General features: G+C 45.4%; 4 protein-coding genes across 4 annotated transcripts; 3 read left to right on the forward strand and 1 right to left on the reverse strand.

Annotated features, from left to right (window-relative positions):
• Positions 1–765: 765 nt before the first annotated feature.
• On the reverse strand, positions 766–3,946 carry LOC100842008. The gene is given in 7 exon segments (XM_024459051.1): positions 766–1,499; positions 1,621–1,700; positions 2,557–2,669; positions 2,735–2,791; positions 2,863–2,929; positions 3,028–3,192; positions 3,628–3,946. Coding segments are annotated over 7 exon segments (1,338 nt in total). The 5' UTR covers positions 3,750–3,946.
• A 470-nt stretch (positions 3,947–4,416) lies between these two features.
• LOC100827516 (beta-hexosaminidase 2) lies at positions 4,417–7,039 on the forward strand. The gene is made up of 2 exons (XM_003558428.4): positions 4,417–5,613; positions 5,697–7,039. The coding sequence occupies exons 1-2, from the start codon at positions 4,782–4,784 to the stop codon at positions 6,659–6,661; spliced, it is 1,797 nt and encodes a 598-aa protein (XP_003558476.1). The 5' UTR covers positions 4,417–4,781; the 3' UTR covers positions 6,662–7,039.
• Positions 7,040–7,617: 578 nt separating this feature from the next.
• On the forward strand, positions 7,618–10,514 carry LOC100827816 (tubulin alpha-2 chain). The gene is made up of 5 exons (XM_003558429.4): positions 7,618–7,915; positions 8,393–8,607; positions 9,005–9,204; positions 9,303–9,811; positions 9,884–10,514. Exons 1-5 carry the CDS (start codon positions 7,803–7,805, stop codon positions 10,194–10,196), a joined length of 1,350 nt encoding a protein of 449 aa, XP_003558477.1. The 5' UTR covers positions 7,618–7,802; the 3' UTR covers positions 10,197–10,514.
• Positions 10,515–10,988: 474 nt separating this feature from the next.
• LOC100828127 (superoxide dismutase [Cu-Zn] 2) lies at positions 10,989–15,173 on the forward strand. Its single transcript, XM_003558430.3, has 7 exons — positions 10,989–11,210; positions 11,316–11,417; positions 13,144–13,239; positions 13,349–13,380; positions 13,471–13,546; positions 14,660–14,713; positions 14,913–15,173. Exons 1-7 carry the CDS (start codon positions 11,105–11,107, stop codon positions 14,939–14,941), a joined length of 495 nt encoding a protein of 164 aa, XP_003558478.1. The 5' UTR covers positions 10,989–11,104; the 3' UTR covers positions 14,942–15,173.
• The last annotated feature ends 2,819 nt before the right edge of the window (positions 15,174–17,992 follow it).

Here is a 17,992-nt window from a genome sequence, read left to right on the forward strand (position 1 = left end):
TGTCGGACCAGACTCAATATCACTGCTCAACATCTCGGCCACCGGCACTGTCTCCCAACCAATGATATCATTTATAAGACAAGGGTCCGAAAAAAGGTGCAGATATTTGAATGGCTTGTAAAACCAAACTACAGCAACAGCACATAAAAAATTTTGCACCGAAAAATGATCATTGCAGATGAATCATTCCTGATATGCTCGGTAGCCTCAGAAGACCTTGAACAACTCTTTTTCTTATGACCGTCTCCTACTGCTATTTGGCATCACTTGGAGTTCAGCGGTGCATCACTCAGTTTCGGCAGATTTTAGAGCGTTACCACTTCGATTGGACTACCATCTTCTGTTTGCCATCAATGGGGCTAATTGCCTTATGAAAAAAATCGGGATGCTAGAAATGACAAAGTGTGATATTATTGACAACTCACATTAGGGGGTAGATATGGATTCAAATTAGCAACCAACATTTGCCATGACTGTCGTACCTCATGTAACTCTTCTGTTATAACCTCTGCCCCAGTTGATTACTCGAAAATAAAAGTGAAATGCATTAAAAAGTGAAATACAACAGACATGGACCATGTACGGGACATATACTTCACAAGATGGCACAACATCCTGTCCGTAGCAAGATGCACACATCAACATAAGGTCAAGTCTACAACCTTAATATTGAATAATTGTATGGGTAGCAAGGTGCCCAAGGAGTAAATAACTGCTCAACCGAAAGTTTCTGTTCTGAGAGAGATACTAAGAAAACTATGACAATCAGTCATCTGAAATGTCAATCATTTCACCAACGATTGGTGAATCAGACGAAGAGGGTGAAGTTTCATGGCATGTTTGATCGATGATTTGGCGACAACAGTTTTCAACTTGAGAAAGAGGTAGACTTTCAAATCTGTCATTGTTCCATGGTCCGCGAGGAAAAGAATCAAAGAAGCTATCACTACTTCTACCAGTTATTACCTGAGGACTGGAAATGATACCCCAAACACCATTGTTTCATTACATATATGTAGCCTCAGGATTTTCCAATAAATTTTGTTGTTTTCTTCTTTCAGTTCTTTTGTTTATCAAAGGTACCTCATCTTCATCCGAATAGTCAACACAATAGTAGTTCACATGCTCAACTATTACCGAATAGGAACCATCCCACTTACTTATTTTTCTTTTCTTTTCTCCGTTGCAGCCTTGGTTCTTACTTAGTGCATCTGTTCTCGGTCGCTTCAATGCTTCTTGGACAATTGTGCTACCCAGGTGATCAAAGCCAATGTCCTTCGATTTTTTTCTTCTTCTTATTAGACCTAACACATGAAGTTGAGCCTTCTTCCTACAATTGTCAATTGCATCATTAGTAGATTGAAGGAACTCAGCAGATGCATCTTCAAGTTCATGCTTATTGCTTGCCTCAATCTTATTTGATGTATGTTTGGCATGCCACCTTCCACTGGCTGATTTGCTAGCCTTGCACTCATCAAGTCTTTCTTTAGGTGAGTAAGCTATCAGAAACAATTAACAATATTATTTGTTACTGTGTGCAAGGAATACTGGTGAGAATTAAGTATGTAGAGTCATCCATGCATTTCTAGATGAACTACTAGGTATTAAGATAAAAGTTACCTCTCGAACCCTTTACTTCTACACAATAAGGTGGTGATTCTTGAATTTTATAATAGCTACCAGAGCAATGCATCTTGTGCCTACATATCAAGATAGATCGACGTTGAAATGCCAAATATTCAAAAGTATGTGGGTGGAAGGAAGAAGCTAAAATAAGGTGCGAGTTGGATATGCGTTAATCCAGAATAGCAGGCTGTTTTAGGAAAAAGCTTCTTTGATAGATTTTGCATCAAACGACAATATAACTTGCAATCGGCGATTATCCAATTCTCTGACAGGTCTAATTCAGATGGCATGTCCAAGGTGTTGAGGATGACTCATCTTACTATCATTACTTTCCACTTTGAAATCATCGGCTTTAGGTTGAAAATTATCACTATAATTGTTGCTAATGTTTGGTTGCTACCCAAGCAAAGAATTATCACTAAATTAATAGAGATTCAATATCACTTTTTCTTATGAAATTTAACAATGTAGTTGGTGTATTTGTTTGTCTACTTCTCTGTCATAATGCTGCGATAAAATTTCCAATGGGAAACACACCTATACTACCTAGCATGGAATCACATATCTACAGAGCACTAGATTTACCTTTGAAGAGTCTCACAGTTGCCTGGAAAGCACATATCTACCTTAAATTTTTGTCAGAATTCAACACTCTTACATACTTCCTCCTTTTCATAAAGGCTGTCATATTTGGTTTCGATAAGGCAAGATTTTGACCAATGATAACTCTATTAATTTGTAATATATATGATACAAAATCATAATTATTAGCAAGAACTTTTAAAGACGAATATATTGATATAAACTTCATGTATGAAAAAAATATTAATTTACTAATTTTTGTTCAAAGTCTTGCCTTAACGAAACGAAATACGCCATTTGCGAAAAGGAGGGAGCATAAACCAACAAGGCAAATACAAACCAAAAAGCCTATGCCATTGACATGTTGAATTCAGACACACATCACCCATTCGCTCGATGCAGTCATCCTGTGTAGTCCCGTTGACCTTGGTTGACTCGATAAAATCTTCGCAGCTTTCACACTACAAAATGCTCGTCAATTTAAGAAAATTAAGATATTTACTAATTTCATAGTCTCTATACTTACTTTGTATTGATATTGTCCCCCCCCCCCCCCCAATAACCATGTTGTAGCCACAGGTCGCTGAATATAATCGACGATGTTAATAAGGAATATGTAAGAATGAATTGGTTGGCAATCGATATTTGAATTACATGAGGATCTGGTACAGAGCTAGAATTGATGTCATCCATAAGCTTCTTGAAGTTTGCACCGTGGTCACTATGCTCACAATTTAAAATTTAAGAGAAAAGAAATATAGAAACTCTAAGGTATAGTAGAAAACTGTAAGGTATACTCAACAAAAACTACAAAAGTACCTGCTATGGTTAGTGTTATCGTCTTTGATGAACATATACGCGTGAATCATCTCATGGAGCAAAACATTCTTCAGATCTGAGTCCATGTGACATTTATATAAGGACTTGGAAAGAAGTATAATACAACCACCACCACCCGGATAATAATCACAACCACTTATGTCACTGCATCAAAATGATCAAACTTGAGAAGTTTCAAGAGGGTTATTCTAGTAATGTTGTAATAGGGAACCAACAAGTAATTATAAACCACACATAACTAGGTGTGGCTTTATAATGAGTTAAACATTTTCTTGTCTCTTTTCATGAATGATTAAATGATGTGAATGCTTTATACACTTCACTCATACTGGTAAATAATGTTCTATATTTCACGCATGCTGAAGCCTTGGTGTTGTTGACTTGTTTTTAATTTCTCCTTGGCGCGCCCCTAAAATAATTATATGCAATGAATCTAGATTGCCCCTGAATGTTCAGTGATTTTATAAGGGGAACAAGACGTGCAAAGGAAATTTAATGCAATCCCTGGAACAGTTCAACAAGAAAAGCTAGACGGTAATCAAGGACCGAAATCTTGTGGGTTGGGAGCATGACAGTTACCTATTGGGGAGTGGTTCTTCGGCCCAGGAGACAACGCATCCACCGAGGGTGTCTTGGAAGTACAGGGTATTGTAGTGGCAGAATAGCTTGACAATGTTAGGTTCTTGATCTAAGCGCACCATGGCTAGAGGAGAAGGTCACCAAGAGGTTTTCGGGATAGGAACACGACGGATGAGGGTTTAGGGGCGTAATCTCGCCGGGTTGTGAAACTCTTGGGGAATGCCACGAATACAATTTTGGCAATGTGGGTGTATATCTTGAGGTAGGATATTTTTGATTGGGTCCAAATCAATCCCCACAAAAAATGGCATCTTTTATATGGTATTTAATATATGCCTGGTTTGTTGCTAAAATTTGATTTTCTATATATACACTTGCCTCCTTGTAGATCCATGCCAAGCAATTCTCAAATTACTCATATGGATTATTTGTCCAAAGACTTGGCAAGTCAATTACACTGTTATTGGTTGTTTCGGTTAGGTAGATCGGTTCTCGGTTAATACACTCACTGCGTCAAAGGATGTGTGGACTGAGATTAAACTCAGAGGAAGATTCCAATTTCCGTATAGCATGTGTATATGTATATTCGGCAACCAAACATGATTTGGAACCGGGCTTAGGTTTTGTTTCCATGGAGTGATTCCCTTTAATAACCAAACAAAAACAATTGTTGCCCATTTCAATTTCCTTGAGAACAAACTGAGATCCTGATTTCTGAAGACCATTCAAGTCCCAACATCCAAACACAGCCTGAAAATCTCACAAACGTTACATTTCATTTTTCCCATCCTCAAATCCAAAGGTTGGTACGTAAAAAAATTTAAACCGCTAGATCGAGTAACAGCAGATTTGTTTGTTGTGGGCCGAAACGAAACTTTTGCCCGTCCTCTATGATCCGTTGGGCTAGACTACCTGACGGCGGCAAAACTCATGGGCCAGGGATTTGAGACATCTTCAATGCGAAGGATTTTGGCCTTTCCGGTTTTCAGCCTCCACGTATCGCGGATAGGGCGAAAGGCCAACCCACTCGAACCGAGTGGTGGCTAACAAACAAACGAAAACAAAGTCAAAGCAACTGACCAGATCCCCAATGGCCGCTGCTAACTCCACCGAAGACGCCGAAATTCCTCATCCACTCCTAAACCCCGGCGGCCATGGCAGCATTGCCGTCTCTCGTCGTCCTCCTCCTACTTCTCCATCCAGCGGCTGCCCCTGCTGCTCGCGCGCCGCCGCCTTCGAAGCCCCCTCCGCCGCAGCCGAATCAGAAGGTGTTCGTGTGGCCCAAGCCGACGTCCATCTCATGGCCGTCCGTCGTGTACGCGCCGCTGGCCCCGTCCTTCAGCATCCGCGCGGTGCCGTCCCACCCGTCGCTCCGCCACGCCATCGGCTACTACAGCCGCCTCATCCGCTCCGAGCGCCACATGCCCCTGGTTCCCCCTGCCAACTACACGCTCGCCCGCGTCCCCGTCCGCCTCCTCGCGCTCTCCGTCTCCGACACGGAGGTACCGCTCGGCCCCGCCGTCGACGAGTCCTACACGCTCTCCGTGCCCCTCGACTCCGCCTCCGCCGACATCTCCGCGGCCACCACCTGGGGCGCCATCCGCGGCCTCGAGACCTTCTCCCAGCTCGCATGGGCCGGCGGCGGACCCGCCGCGGCCGGCCAGCCGATTGTCCCTAGCGGCATCGAGATCTCCGATCGACCCCACTTCACCCACCGCGGCATCCTTCTCGACACCGCCCGCAACTACTACCCGGTCCGGGACATCCTCCACACCATTCGCGCCATGGCCTTCAACAAGCTCAACGTCTTCCACTGGCACATCACGGACTCCCAGTCCTTCCCCATCGTGCTCCCCACTGTCCCTAACCTCGCCCACCACGGCTCCTACTCCCCCGCCATGCGCTACACCGACAAGGACGTCCACCGCATCGTTAACTATGCCGCCGCCTTCGGCGTCCGCGTCATCCCCGAGATCGACATGCCTGGTGAGTAAGAATCCCGAACTCGTTTCCTCTGCATTTCCCACCGCCTTCTCTGCATTTCAATGCAATGACCTTGCACAAACCAGGGCACGCGGGTTCATGGGCAGGAGCGTACCCGGACATCGTCACCTGCGCGAACAAATTCTGGGCGCCCACGGCAATGCCCGCGCTGGCGGCGGAGCCCTGCACGGGGCAGCTGAACCCGCTGAACCCCAAGGCGTACCGCGTCGCGCAGGACGTTCTGCGCGACCTGTCGGCCTTGTTCCCGGACCCGTTCCTCCACGGGGGCGCCGACGAGGTGAACACGGCATGTTGGGAAGACGACCCCGTGGTGCGCCGGTTCCTCCAGGAAGGCGGCACACACGACCACCTCCTGGAGCTGTTCGTGAACGCGACACGACCGTTCATGGTGCATGAGCTGAACCGCACGGTGGTGTACTGGGAGGACGTCCTCCTGGGGCCCAAGGTAATGGTCGGGCCGACGGTGCTGCCCAGGGAGACCACCGTGCTGCAGACGTGGAACAACGGCGCGGAGAACACCAAGCGGATCGTGGCCGCCGGGTACCGCGCCATCGTGTCCTCGGCGGCGTACTACTACCTGGACTGCGGGCACGGCGGGTGGGTCGGCAACGACAGCCGGTACGACAAGCAGGAGAAGGAGAGCGAAGGCATGCCGCTCTTCAACGACCCCGGCGGCAACGGCGGGTCGTGGTGCGCGCCGTTCAAGACGTGGCAGCGGCTGTACGACTACGACATCCTGCACGGGCTGACGGAGGAGGAGGCCACGCTGGTGCTGGGCGGGGAGGTGGCGCTGTGGTCGGAGCAGTCGGACGCCGCCGTGCTGGACGGCAGGCTGTGGCCGAGGGCCGCCGCCGCCGCGGAGACGCTCTGGTCCGGGAACAAGGGCGCCAGCGGGAGGAAGCGCTATGCCAACGCCACGGACCGTCTCAACGACTGGAGACACCGGATGGTGGCGCGCGGCATCCGCGCCGAGCCGCTCCAGCCGCTGTGGTGCCCGCTGCACCCTGGCATGTGCAACCTTTCGCAGTAGCACGCCCTGGAAGCCTCGAGCTGCTTTGCTGCCTGCAGCCTGCTGCAGTATGCCTGGGAAGGAATGTTCTTCACAAGCCGAACTGGCACAGAGACAGAAATTTTGGAAGGTGGAAGGATTTGCATAGTGATTACTCGTTGAGCAGAATAAACAAGGCCTCGTACACCAATCAACCTTTTTGTTTTGCTTCCATTTTTAGAAGGAACCTCTCGTTGTTCAACAGTCTCCGGGGTCTTTGGGTAGGAATATCAGAGTCCCTTCTGTGCGTGGTTGCTGTATTTCACACTGAACAGATTTTGCATCGACTTTTTTTCTTGTTCAGAACAACAATCTGTCTTCATTTAACACGAGCAGATATAATCATAGACTATTCGACTACTTTGTGATGTGAGAATTTGAAACCACAAGGCTATTTTTATTTTCTAAGGCAAAAGTGGCTCCGGTTTCCATAACTAGAGAGTAAAAGACACATCATTTCTGCTGCAGACCTAGAGTGAGCAGTGGTGCCAGCGGCATACTCAAATTCATCATGATATTCATGATAGTATGAGTATGAGACCTAGAGTGAGTAGTGGTGCCAGCGGCATACTCAAATTCATCATGATCGCGTACCTACAGTCCTACACACATAGTACAACCATCAAGATTGCCAACGCTCGCCCGGCCACCGTTGAACTCATTAGTCATCGTGTCCTGTTCATGTGGATGCCCCCCTTGCATCATATAGCGATAGCGTCCGTTCTTATCATGTTCCATTCTACTCCCTCGGTTCCATAAAGATGTCAAAGTTTTAAATTAGAACTAGTTCAAACCCGTGTCAATCTTTATGGAACGGAGCGAGTATTTGGAATGGATGGTGAGACCGAAGCATGGTCCAGGTCCACCCTTTGGTAATCTTGTCCATACGAGTCGCTTCCCGTCCGACGTGCGTGCGGTGTATACCCATCCATCGCTTTCCGTTGGCTCACGACTCTGTGCAGCTCGCCCCTTCGTTCATTTCCCTTCACCTTGCTGCAGCTTGCAGCCCCTTTTCTGTTCCCTTCTGGCTTCTTCCTCGTGCTCGTGCAGGTGCTGATTCTGAACTTTGGAGGCAGCAGAATTGCAGAAGAGAAGAACAGAGCAGAGAGAGAAGAAGGGAGAGATGAGGGAGATAATAAGCATCCACATAGGGCAGGCGGGCATCCAGGTGGGGAATTCCTGCTGGGAGCTCTACTGCCTCGAGCATGGCATCCAGCCCGACGGCCTCATGCCCAGGTCGCTCCCTGTTCCGATTCTTGCTCTTCTCGGTCTTTTTTACTTCGGAGTTGTGTGAAATACACTGATCCGTGGTGATGATTTCCTTTGTTTCTCTTTCATATGGTCTTTGTTTTGTCCAAAAAGGATTTTGTTTCATATGGTCAGCTCTGCTTCTTCTCCTAAAAAAAGAACTTATTCAGATTAGAATTGTGATCATGATCTTGAATTGACGATGGCCAGACTTATTAATACTTGAAGATTTTTGTTGGATGGTTCGATAACCCTGTTCAATTTTAGACTGCATCCCAGTACTGTGTGAATTAATGACACTGCTGGCTTGGCACGATCAAATCTGAAAAGATGCAAGACTTTTCTATAAAAGAAGCTATTTTTCGGTGAAACAATCATCAGGAACAAAAATAACATGCGACTCACACTAACGATATTTGGCTACCTCCAATAGCCAGTCCTAAAGTTTTTGCCGTCGGCTTGCAGTGATACCTCTGTTGGGGTCGCCAAGGACGCATTCAACACGTTCTTCAGTGAAACGGGTTCAGGGAAGCACGTTCCAAGGGCCTTGTTCGTCGACCTGGAGCCCACTGTCATTGACGAAGTGAAGACGGGGTTATACCGCCAGCTCTTCCACCCAGAGCAGCTCATCTCCCACAATGAAGACGCCGCTAACAACTTTGCCCGTGGACATTACACAGGTACCCTGCTTCAACCTCAGCCATTTCCGAAAAAAACAGTTCATATGGACTTCAGAGCTCGGAAGAGCGCGTTATGCTCCTTTTCGATTTCAACATTAAATAATGTGTAACTCAAAATGTCTGATCTGCATGTTTATCTATTAGAGTAGTATTAGCTGGCATGTTACAGGCGGGAGTCATCTTCCCCGAAAAAAAAAATTAAGGTGGGAGTCATCATTCACGATCTCTCGTAATTTAGCCATTCTATGCTGAAGTTACTGCCCATACAAGGAACAAATTCCTTTTATCGTTGGGGCAACCTACTTTAAGTGTATTTTTCATGCATCGAAAACTGTCCTATAGATGCTTCTACCACTAAAATATACTAAAGTTTTCTGCAATCTGTTTTGTGATGCAGTTGGAAGAGAAGTAGTGGATCTTTGCCTTGATCGGATAAGAAAATTGGCAGACAACTGCACTGGTCTCCAAGGTTTCTTGGTTTTCAATGCTGTTGGTGGTGGAACTGGCTCGGGGCTTGGTTCATTGCTACTGGAGCGGCTATCAGTAGATTATGGCAGGAAATCGAAGCTCGGTTTCACCATCTATCCTTCACCACAAGTATTACTGCTGTACAACTGCATTCCATTTCCTTCGTCTGTTTTTTCAGGTACATCTTGTTTCTGAACTCTGAAGCCATTTCAATTTGCCTGTTTCAGATTTCAACTGCCGTGGTGGAGCCTTACAACAGCGTGCTGTCGACCCACTCGCTGATCGAGCACACGGACGTGGTGGTGCTCCTGGACAACGAGGCCATCTACGACATCTGCAAGCGGTCCCTGGACATCGAGCGGCCGACGTACACCAACCTCAACAGGCTGATCTCCCAGGTGATATCGTCCCTGACCACCTCGCTGCGGTTCGACGGCGCCATCAACGTGGACATCACCGAGTTCCAGACCAACCTGGTGCCGTACCCGAGGATCCACTTCATGCTCTCCTCCTACGCCCCCATCATCTCCGTGGAGAAGGCCTTCCACGAGCAGCACTCCGTCCCGGAGATCACCAACGCCGTCTTCGAGCCGTCCAGCGTCATGGCCAAGTGCGACCCGAGGCACGGCAAGTACATGGCCTGCTGCCTCATGTACCGCGGCGACGTCGTCCCCAAGGACGTCAACTCCGCCGTCCACTCCATCAAGACCAAGAGGGCCGTGCAGTTCGTCGACTGGTACATTGATTTTAGCTCGTCATTGATTTTCTCTGTTCTTGCCTTTGCTGACTGCTCCATCCTCCATTTAAGGTGTCCTACTGGCTTCAAGTGCGGGATAAACTACCAGCCGCCGACGGTGGTACCGGGAGGGGACCTGGCCAAGGTGCAGCGCGCGGTGTGCATGATCAGCAACAACACGGCCGTGGCCGAGGTCTTCTCGCGCATCGACCGCAAGTTCGACCTCATGTACGCCAAGCGAGCCTTCGTGCACTGGTACGTCGGCGAAGGGATGGAGGAAGGGGAGTTCTCCGAGGCCAGGGAGGATCTGGCCGCGCTCGAGAAGGACTACGAGGAGGTCGGAGCCGAGGGCGAAGACGACGAGGACCAAGGCGACGAGTATTGATCAACTGAGTTCTCCCGCCGGAGACAGATGACACTTTCGTTCGTGTGGGGAGTCACGCAGCCAGTCGATCCATGTATCAGGCGTGCTTAATTGGGTGGCAATTGTTGATTTGTTGTACACTACCTGCCGTTGTTGCTCTCGATCTCTGTCCCCGTTTGATGTCTCATTTGTGCTGTTCAGTGTAAAAAAAAGTCTGATTGGCACATAAGTTCTGATGGTTCGGTGCCACAGATGACGGGGAGTTTGTATATGCCAACTTTGTCCAAAGATTGTATCCGTATATCAAATAAAAACAATGGAAGATTTTATTTAGAAACAGAGGGTGTGGCTTCATTTGTTTCGTTTTGAAACCAAAGCATTTAACTGACTGTCAGTGTCTCAGTGAAGTTTATACGACATCCAGAACTTCAGAGAAGTAGTACCCTTTTAGGAAGCCAAGTACTTTATACTGAAATGACGATTTTTTCATGACAACAGATTTGTGAACACTGAGGACAGGAGGACATCTGCCTGAACGAACTAGTTACAGATTATTATTTTTCGTTCTCACCCTTCGTTTCAGCATTGCTTGGGTCAAATGCAGAGTGTATCAGTTTTCGGTCAAAAAAAAATGCAGACTATATTGCCATGTTCAGAGAGAGAGGAAAAAAATGCAGAGTATATTGTCATGCTCTCAGAAAAAAAATTGCAGAGTACATTGTCGGCTAAATATCATTTTATATCGAAAAAATCAAGCTAAATTCGTTATATATGGAGAAAAAAATGAGAGGCAAAGGCAAACCGAAATCTACATCGTCAGCTCCGGCCTCCGGGCAACGCGACGGAACAGCGCAAGAGAACAAGCCAAAAACGAGAAGCCGAGCCACACACACACCGCTAGCGCCGAGGCGGCGGAGGGGCACGAAAGAATGGCAGGGAAACCCGGCAGTCTCAAGGGCGTCGCCCTCATCAGCGGCGGCGGCGTCAACAGCTCGGTCGCCGGCGCCATCCACTTCGTCCAAGACCCCTCCACCGGTATATATTTATCCCCCAAAACTCTTTGCTCTCTACAGCCCCTAAACTGCGTCCCTCTCGCTAATAAGGGTGGTACTATTTGATCTCCCTGTACGTCCGTGCTAGGGCATACTGAGGTGAGGGGGAAGATCGCGGGCCTCGCCCCGGGCCTCCACGGCTTCCACATCCACGCCTTCGGCGACACCACCAACGGCTGCAACTCCACCGGTCGGTGTCCTTCTCTGTCTGATATCTGATTACAGTTCGCTTGCTTTGTGACTTCCCGGAGTTGGGAATACTGTTTGATACGATAGAATTGCAACTGGAATACTTTTCCTGCGATTGATTCTACATTTATTGGTAGAAACAAATTGCTCGTACCATAGAATTCTCCCAATAGCAAAGTTTTGATGCGGCATGTATCTAATTTTGCCTAAGCGAAGCTCCATATCTGAATTGAGCTATCTTATGATCCAAACTCACATACGGAGTGAGGATGCGTGGGGATTATAATTGCTTTTATAAATTGTGCTGTGCGGTGAATAATGGCCAAATTTGCAGGTTTAGTTGCTAAACAAGTGTCCTGTGCATATATACCGATTCTATTGATATCGGTGTCCTTAACAAATTTATATACCTCTACTTGATTTATTTTTTCTAATCGCTTCCAGTTTCGGTTACTTTCATGATTGCAATAGTTCAGCACAATTTGTTTGCTTTAGTGCTTGTAATTCGGTAAGGTAATTCCTTGGTTCTCCTAGATTGGTACCTTGGTTCTCATGTTAGTTTGGTTAGATATTTCCTTCATCCTCAAGTTAGTTTGTTCCCATGTTGGTTTTGTCTTGGCCACCCACATGCTATTATTAAGCTAAACCCTAATGCCACCAACATACCAACCTACATGCTTCCAATTCAACAGTTTAGACAAAACAAATATGCCCAACTCTGGGCAAAAGCTCTCGCATCACTTCCCAGAACTATTACAGATCATTCAGCAAACAACAGCCAACTCCAAAGCAGACATAGCTGCCGACCCAAGTTGTTGACACTTGTCGATCTCAATCATCGAGTCAGCCCCTGCCATCATCACCTATTTGAAGCCATCCTTGTGAAGATCTACCCAGGAGCGTAGGAAAGCACAAATAAAACACCACCTCAACAGTGGAATGAATGATTTTCCCTCAAAGCTAATACTGCCACGACAATTCCAAATACCCCTACATATGGCAGCAAGGGCAACTGCATATAGATTTTGCCAAGATGGAAGGAATATATGCATCCAGCAGAAGAATTGCTAAAGATTAGAAGGTTGACAAGATAGCCCAGTGCACTATCCCACGTCCACCAAATAGCTTTTGGTTATCACACACTGAAACACGAGATGAGCGAGTTTTATCAGCATGACATAAACTATAGGAAACATCACCTTGCCAATATTTTTTCTTCATATTTTCCATAGCGAGAATATCATTTTGAAATATCTGCCGGACAAAAACCTAGATCACTTTGCGCATTTCTAGCAGTAACTTGTAGAGAATATTGCAAGGTCGATGTTAGCTGCGAAATATAATTTCTAGTCTTAAGAGTATATGTTCCTTCTAGTTATCATATTGGGCTACTGTCTTTTGCTCTTTTCAAATTATTTTATTTTTCCTTCAATTTTTTTTAATCTGTGTCATACTAATAGATGGGACAGTGAGTTTGTTCGTAGGATATTCTAGTAAGTTATTTTTAGACTGAATTTTGGTCTCTTCTTTGTATAATAAGCTCTTATCCTTGGACATGAGAGAACAACGTTACAAAGTAATAAATAATTTATTTAATCTACCTACATGTAGAACCCGATTAAGTAATCTCATACATCTCATTAATATAAGGATTAAATTCTTCCAAAAGAAAAATATGCTATGTGTAAACTTCGTTGTGCTGATCATATATTATATTTGTCTAACAGGACCACATTTTAATCCTCATAATAAGTCCCATGGAGCACCGATAGATGATGAACGACATGTGGGTGACCTGGGAAACATACAGGCTAACAATGATGGTTAGTTATACACCTACTCGTATTCCTTTAGGGTTAGGCAACTATGGGTAATAAGTTATTGGCTTGAAGTATTCACTGTTCTTTAATGATAGACCACTATTTATTGCAGGCATTGCAGAAGTCTTCATAAAGGACTTACAGGTTCCGTTGGCTTGAAGGATTAAAATAGTTTTTTATCATCTCTGTCTAATTTTGTATCTGATGGTAATTGGTTTGTGTTGTTTTATGAAGATTTCACTAAGCGGGCCTCAGTCCATACTCGGAAGGGCAGTTGTTGTTCATGCTGATTCTGATGACCTAGGAAGGGGTGAGTATTTTAACATCACTACTACAAGATCAATGTTTCTTAAAAAGAAAGGATCACTCTTCTTTTTTGTACATATCCAATAGTATGGATGGAACATTGTCAGTCAGAAAACCCATGATTCCATGTGGTCTGGAGCGAGCAACTCAGACATTCTGACCTGCTCGATGAACATGTTACTGTGGATATTAATATTGATACCGTAGGTTTATAGTTCTTTTCCTTGAGCATGTCCTATTCAATTGAACTATTAAATTGGTTGATCATGTGTAACACTGGATTCTGACTAATTGCTGAAGTTTGTTTCTGTAACTTTGAGTGTAACTAAAATGCTGGATGACTGCATGTTGACAATGCTAACCAGCAGTTACGTCGAGGTAAAATCATACTGAACTTATTTGGGAGTACTGCTTCGTAAGTATATGAATATACTTTTGTACAACAAGCACCAGGCATATTTCACTAGGCAAAGATAGTGCCACGCAGTGGTGGAGCTTGGGCCAATTACTTGGGGGAGGGGGAGTGCAAATGGGCTAGAAAGGGGGGCCAAATCCTTCACTAAATCTTAATGGGCCAATATGTTTCTGTTTTGCGCATAGCATAGGCTTCATGATATGTCATACTCCATCAGTTACAAGAGCCTAGCAGTAGAATGTTATGACTTCGGAATTTGGATGAAGAAGAGCATTTGTAATGATGAGTAATGACTGAATCTGTGATATAACATTGCCTTAATTGTCAAGCAGTGGCCTGCTGGGTGTTATATGCTACATGTGTGCTATATAGTTCAAATTTTGCTGCAGAACTCGGCAAGTCGTTTGCATGCTAGAAAAGAACTTTAGACCTCAGTTTTGCACTCGATTTATAAAATGGCCAAATGAGTATGATACATGCATTGTTTTTCTCAGTACTCTTTTCTAACCTTCCTTAGTTGCCCATGCTCTGCTCCACTTCAATGGGCGATGTATTTTTTTCCTTGTTTTCTGTAACGATTGGGGAACTTCAGATTTCTGAACACTTGTAGTACTATTTGATGTATGGTCTCGGATTAATTTAACATTCGATGGCATCCACATTTTTTACCGCTGCTGAGCATGTTCCTTTAATATTTTGCAGGTGGCCATGAACTCAGTAAATCAACAGGAAACGCAGGAGCCAGAATTGGATGCGGTAAATGCCTACCCTTATTTTGTTTTCTAAACTGTCGGAAAGAGCTCACAGAAATAGTAGTACTAAGTGAACACATATCCAAATCGTTGCCTTACAGCGTAAATGCTCTCTGATAAAGTATAGTGATAGACTTGTATAAATATTGGAATTCTTTGTGTTGGTGTCGTGCACAGCGTAAATGCTCTCTGATAACTTGTAGGTATTATTGGAATTCAGCCTGCTGTTTAACGAAAATGGCTACTGGAGTTCTTCGTGTTGGTGTCGTGCACAGGCAATGAAGTAATAGTGTCGTGGTTCTGGAGTTTGGACCATTTGAAGATTACATTTTGATGTAATAGTACTATGTTCAGTTATGTATATGTATGCAATACTGTTACAATCTGAGTAAAAGGAAGAAAAAAATGATTTGTACGAACTTGTATCAAACTTCTCCCAATCCTTGGCACGGTTCTTTTTCATATGAAATGTGCGTAAATGGACATCTGTTAGGTGGAATGTCTGAAAACAGACATGGATGTTGTACTACTCCATATAGTGTTAGTGCAGTTCAATTTGCCCAAGTTCAAACTTTTGTTAGGTACTTAGATCCCGCTGCCGAATGAATTAAAAACTGTTAAAGCACCCTTATTTTAAGTTTTGAACTAAGCTCCTTGCTGCACAAGAATGAATCAAATACACGCGCAAGTAATCTGACAGCATGCATATGACGTCGTCCTTAACACCATGCCAGCCGTGATTCTTGCGAAGCCGTGACCATGAAAGATGACGGTCCCAAGGCAGGCCAAACACTAGCAGCTCGCAGCAGACAAATCAAACAAGAGCAAGAGAACAGGCAGCATCAATAGGACTCATCACAAGTCCGTAATTTAGTAATTAGGCTTCACGTCTCCTCGGAAAGAAACGACTTCGCTAATGCTTATACCAAGGTCAGACCCAAGCAAGAAATGCCTCGACGGGAACCGGACACGCCGGAAGGCGCCAAGGAAGAACCCCGCCCCGTTCGATATGCCCAAACAACGATGCACGCACCACCGGCGATCGCGGCGCGAAACTATCGGCATCAGATCGAACTTTTCGTAGGCTCTGTCCCGAGACGGAGCTTCCTCTTGGCGCCGGGCGCGCGATACCGGCGTGGCCCCGCGACGGGTTGCTACGGGACACCGGCCGCGCCCGAGGCCGAAGGCGCCACGGAGAAGAAGAAGCTCGTCTCGTCTCGTCTCCGTGGACTTGAGTTTTGAGTAAAGATCGAGTTGAGAGATGCATGAGAGAAGAAAAGAAACTGACGCGACCAACTGCCCGAGTCCAAACTTCAACGCACGCTGCTGGTTACTGCTGTGGCTCGAGAGGAGTAAAGAAAACGCGCCCCGAGCCCGTACGTGGCCGGCTCACGTGCGATCGAGCTGCCTGGAAATTATGCATGGCTGGGAAGTTGCCGGAACGGCCGTGCGCGTCTGGCGCGGTCGTCTGCGTGGGAGGGACGGCGATTGCGCACGGCAGGATTCGTGGGCAGGATCTCCGTGGGGTCCGTCCCATAATATGAGACACGCACGCATCTAGATTCTCAATTTAATTAATTAAATATGTATTTTTTTTAACAAAAAATATATCATTTGATTCGTTATTGAAATAACTTTCTAATCATATAATTTTTTATTATTTAATTTATATTTATTTAGCTAAATTGACGATTTAGAGACTCGTATTATGGGACGGAGTAGTACAGTTGTTCTGGCCTGTTAGTCGTCCCCCGGCCCGCCTCGGCTCGGCTTCGCCTGTGTTGTGCGTGCTTTGCCGTGGCGACACCGCTGTTTGCAGCGTGAGTCCTCCGATGCGCCGATCGAGCAGGGCCGACCGTTTCCGCTGGCTCTTGCCCGTCCTACTCCTGTGGGATCCATGGTAACGTCGCGTCTGTCGGTCCGTGACTTCGCCGTGTCGGCCTGGCCTGCATTTAGCCGTTGTCCACGGGAGCGTTTTTTTTGTCAGTCATGAAACTCATCCCGGCGCTGTATTTCACTCAACCAAATTACTCCTGTCTTGCAGCAGATCAACACCACCATGCGCGCAAAGGCTGAACCTGTTTCAGGTGTACCACATCGGTACGCACATGGAGCAAGGGAGGAGGGCACTGCGCGTATCCGTATGCTTTCAGTATGCAGTTCTGAAAATACAGTTGCGCACATGCATCGAACTTTTTCGCGGAAAGGACCCTTTGCTCGACTCGCATGTCAGGCCATACAAAGCAGCTTAACGTCTGCGTCAAAGAGTGAATTTAGGAGTAGCTATTTGTCGACTTCGGAATAGTTATTCTTGGGTCAGTAATTATAATAATCTATCAACATATCCTTCATCTTCATAATTGCATAAAGGATTGGCTGTTTGGATCATGGTAAAAGAGCTATACCGTTTTAGTGAGAAGACTCAGAACGACAGTAGGTCAAAGACCTATTGCGAATTTTATTAAAATGAGATGACTATCAATGCGTTTTTTTTAGGGAAACTAGTAGATCAGAGATCTACTGCAAATTTTATTAAAATGAAATGAATGCTTATATACAAATGAAAAAAGACTATCTAAATGAATCTTTCCGGCTAGGAAAAGCAGAGTATTTCTTCCTCTTCGCACGGTGAAACATGAAATTGAGTTTCTCCTTGAAAATTCACCGGTGATGGAAGAGGTTGGGGTTGATCCCATTGAAGATATAATTGTTTCTGGTGCGCCAAATGCTCCAAGTAACCAATGTAGTGATTTCCTAATGAAACTGAACCTGGAGTTGCTCCTTGATTGTAGTGACAATAAGATGAACCGTAGGAAGAGGGGCATAGTCTGGACAGAGGTGTCTCCAATAGGCAATTGCAAATGGACATGAGAAAAACAGATGATCGCGAGTTTCCATCTGGAATGTGTCACACATGTTTGCCGTTCACTGAGGGGAGATTAAAGTTCTTCTTATGGAGCATGGCTCGAGTGTTAAGCATTTTGATTAGGAGAAGCCAGAAGAACATCTTGTGTTTGAGCTGACAGCATGAGTTCCGCAACATTGTGAATGTGTCTGGGATTTCAATGTGATCAGTGAGTCCATTGGACATATAGGAGCCTGGCTGTGTTATTATTCTCTTCAGCTGTATATGAATGATGCTATTTTTCACAAGGGGAAATTTCCTTTTTATATAATCGTAACAAGTTACTTATTTTTCACGGGGAGAAATTTCTAATCATAAGAAGGGACTTATTTCAAATTTGCTGAACATTACAACGTAGACATCCGGTAGAAGTGTTGT

Source organism: Brachypodium distachyon, chromosome 1, assembly GCF_000005505.3.
Source record: "Brachypodium distachyon strain Bd21 chromosome 1, Brachypodium_distachyon_v3.0, whole genome shotgun sequence".
Classification (NCBI taxonomy): Eukaryota; Viridiplantae; Streptophyta; class Magnoliopsida; order Poales; family Poaceae; genus Brachypodium; species Brachypodium distachyon.

Coding starts and splice junctions, on each gene's coding strand:
- LOC100827516 (XM_003558428.4), top strand. CDS start 4,782: ATGGCAGCATTGCCGTCTCTCGTCGTCCTCCTCCTACTTCTCCATCCA. Junction 5,614..5,696: donor CCCCGAGATCGACATGCCTG/GTGAGTAAGAAT, acceptor TGCACAAACCAG/GGCACGCGGGTTCATGGGCA.
- LOC100827816 (XM_003558429.4), top strand. CDS start 7,803: ATGAGGGAGATAATAAGCATCCACATAGGGCAGGCGGGCATCCAGGTG. Junction 7,916..8,392: donor CCCGACGGCCTCATGCCCAG/GTCGCTCCCTGT, acceptor GTCGGCTTGCAG/TGATACCTCTGTTGGGGTCG. Junction 9,812..9,883: donor GCCGTGCAGTTCGTCGACTG/GTACATTGATTT, acceptor CCTCCATTTAAG/GTGTCCTACTGGCTTCAAGT.
- LOC100828127 (XM_003558430.3), top strand. CDS start 11,105: ATGGCAGGGAAACCCGGCAGTCTCAAGGGCGTCGCCCTCATCAGCGGC. Junction 13,240..13,348: donor CATACAGGCTAACAATGATG/GTTAGTTATACA, acceptor TATTTATTGCAG/GCATTGCAGAAGTCTTCATA. Junction 13,547..14,659: donor TTCTGATGACCTAGGAAGGG/GTGAGTATTTTA, acceptor AATATTTTGCAG/GTGGCCATGAACTCAGTAAA.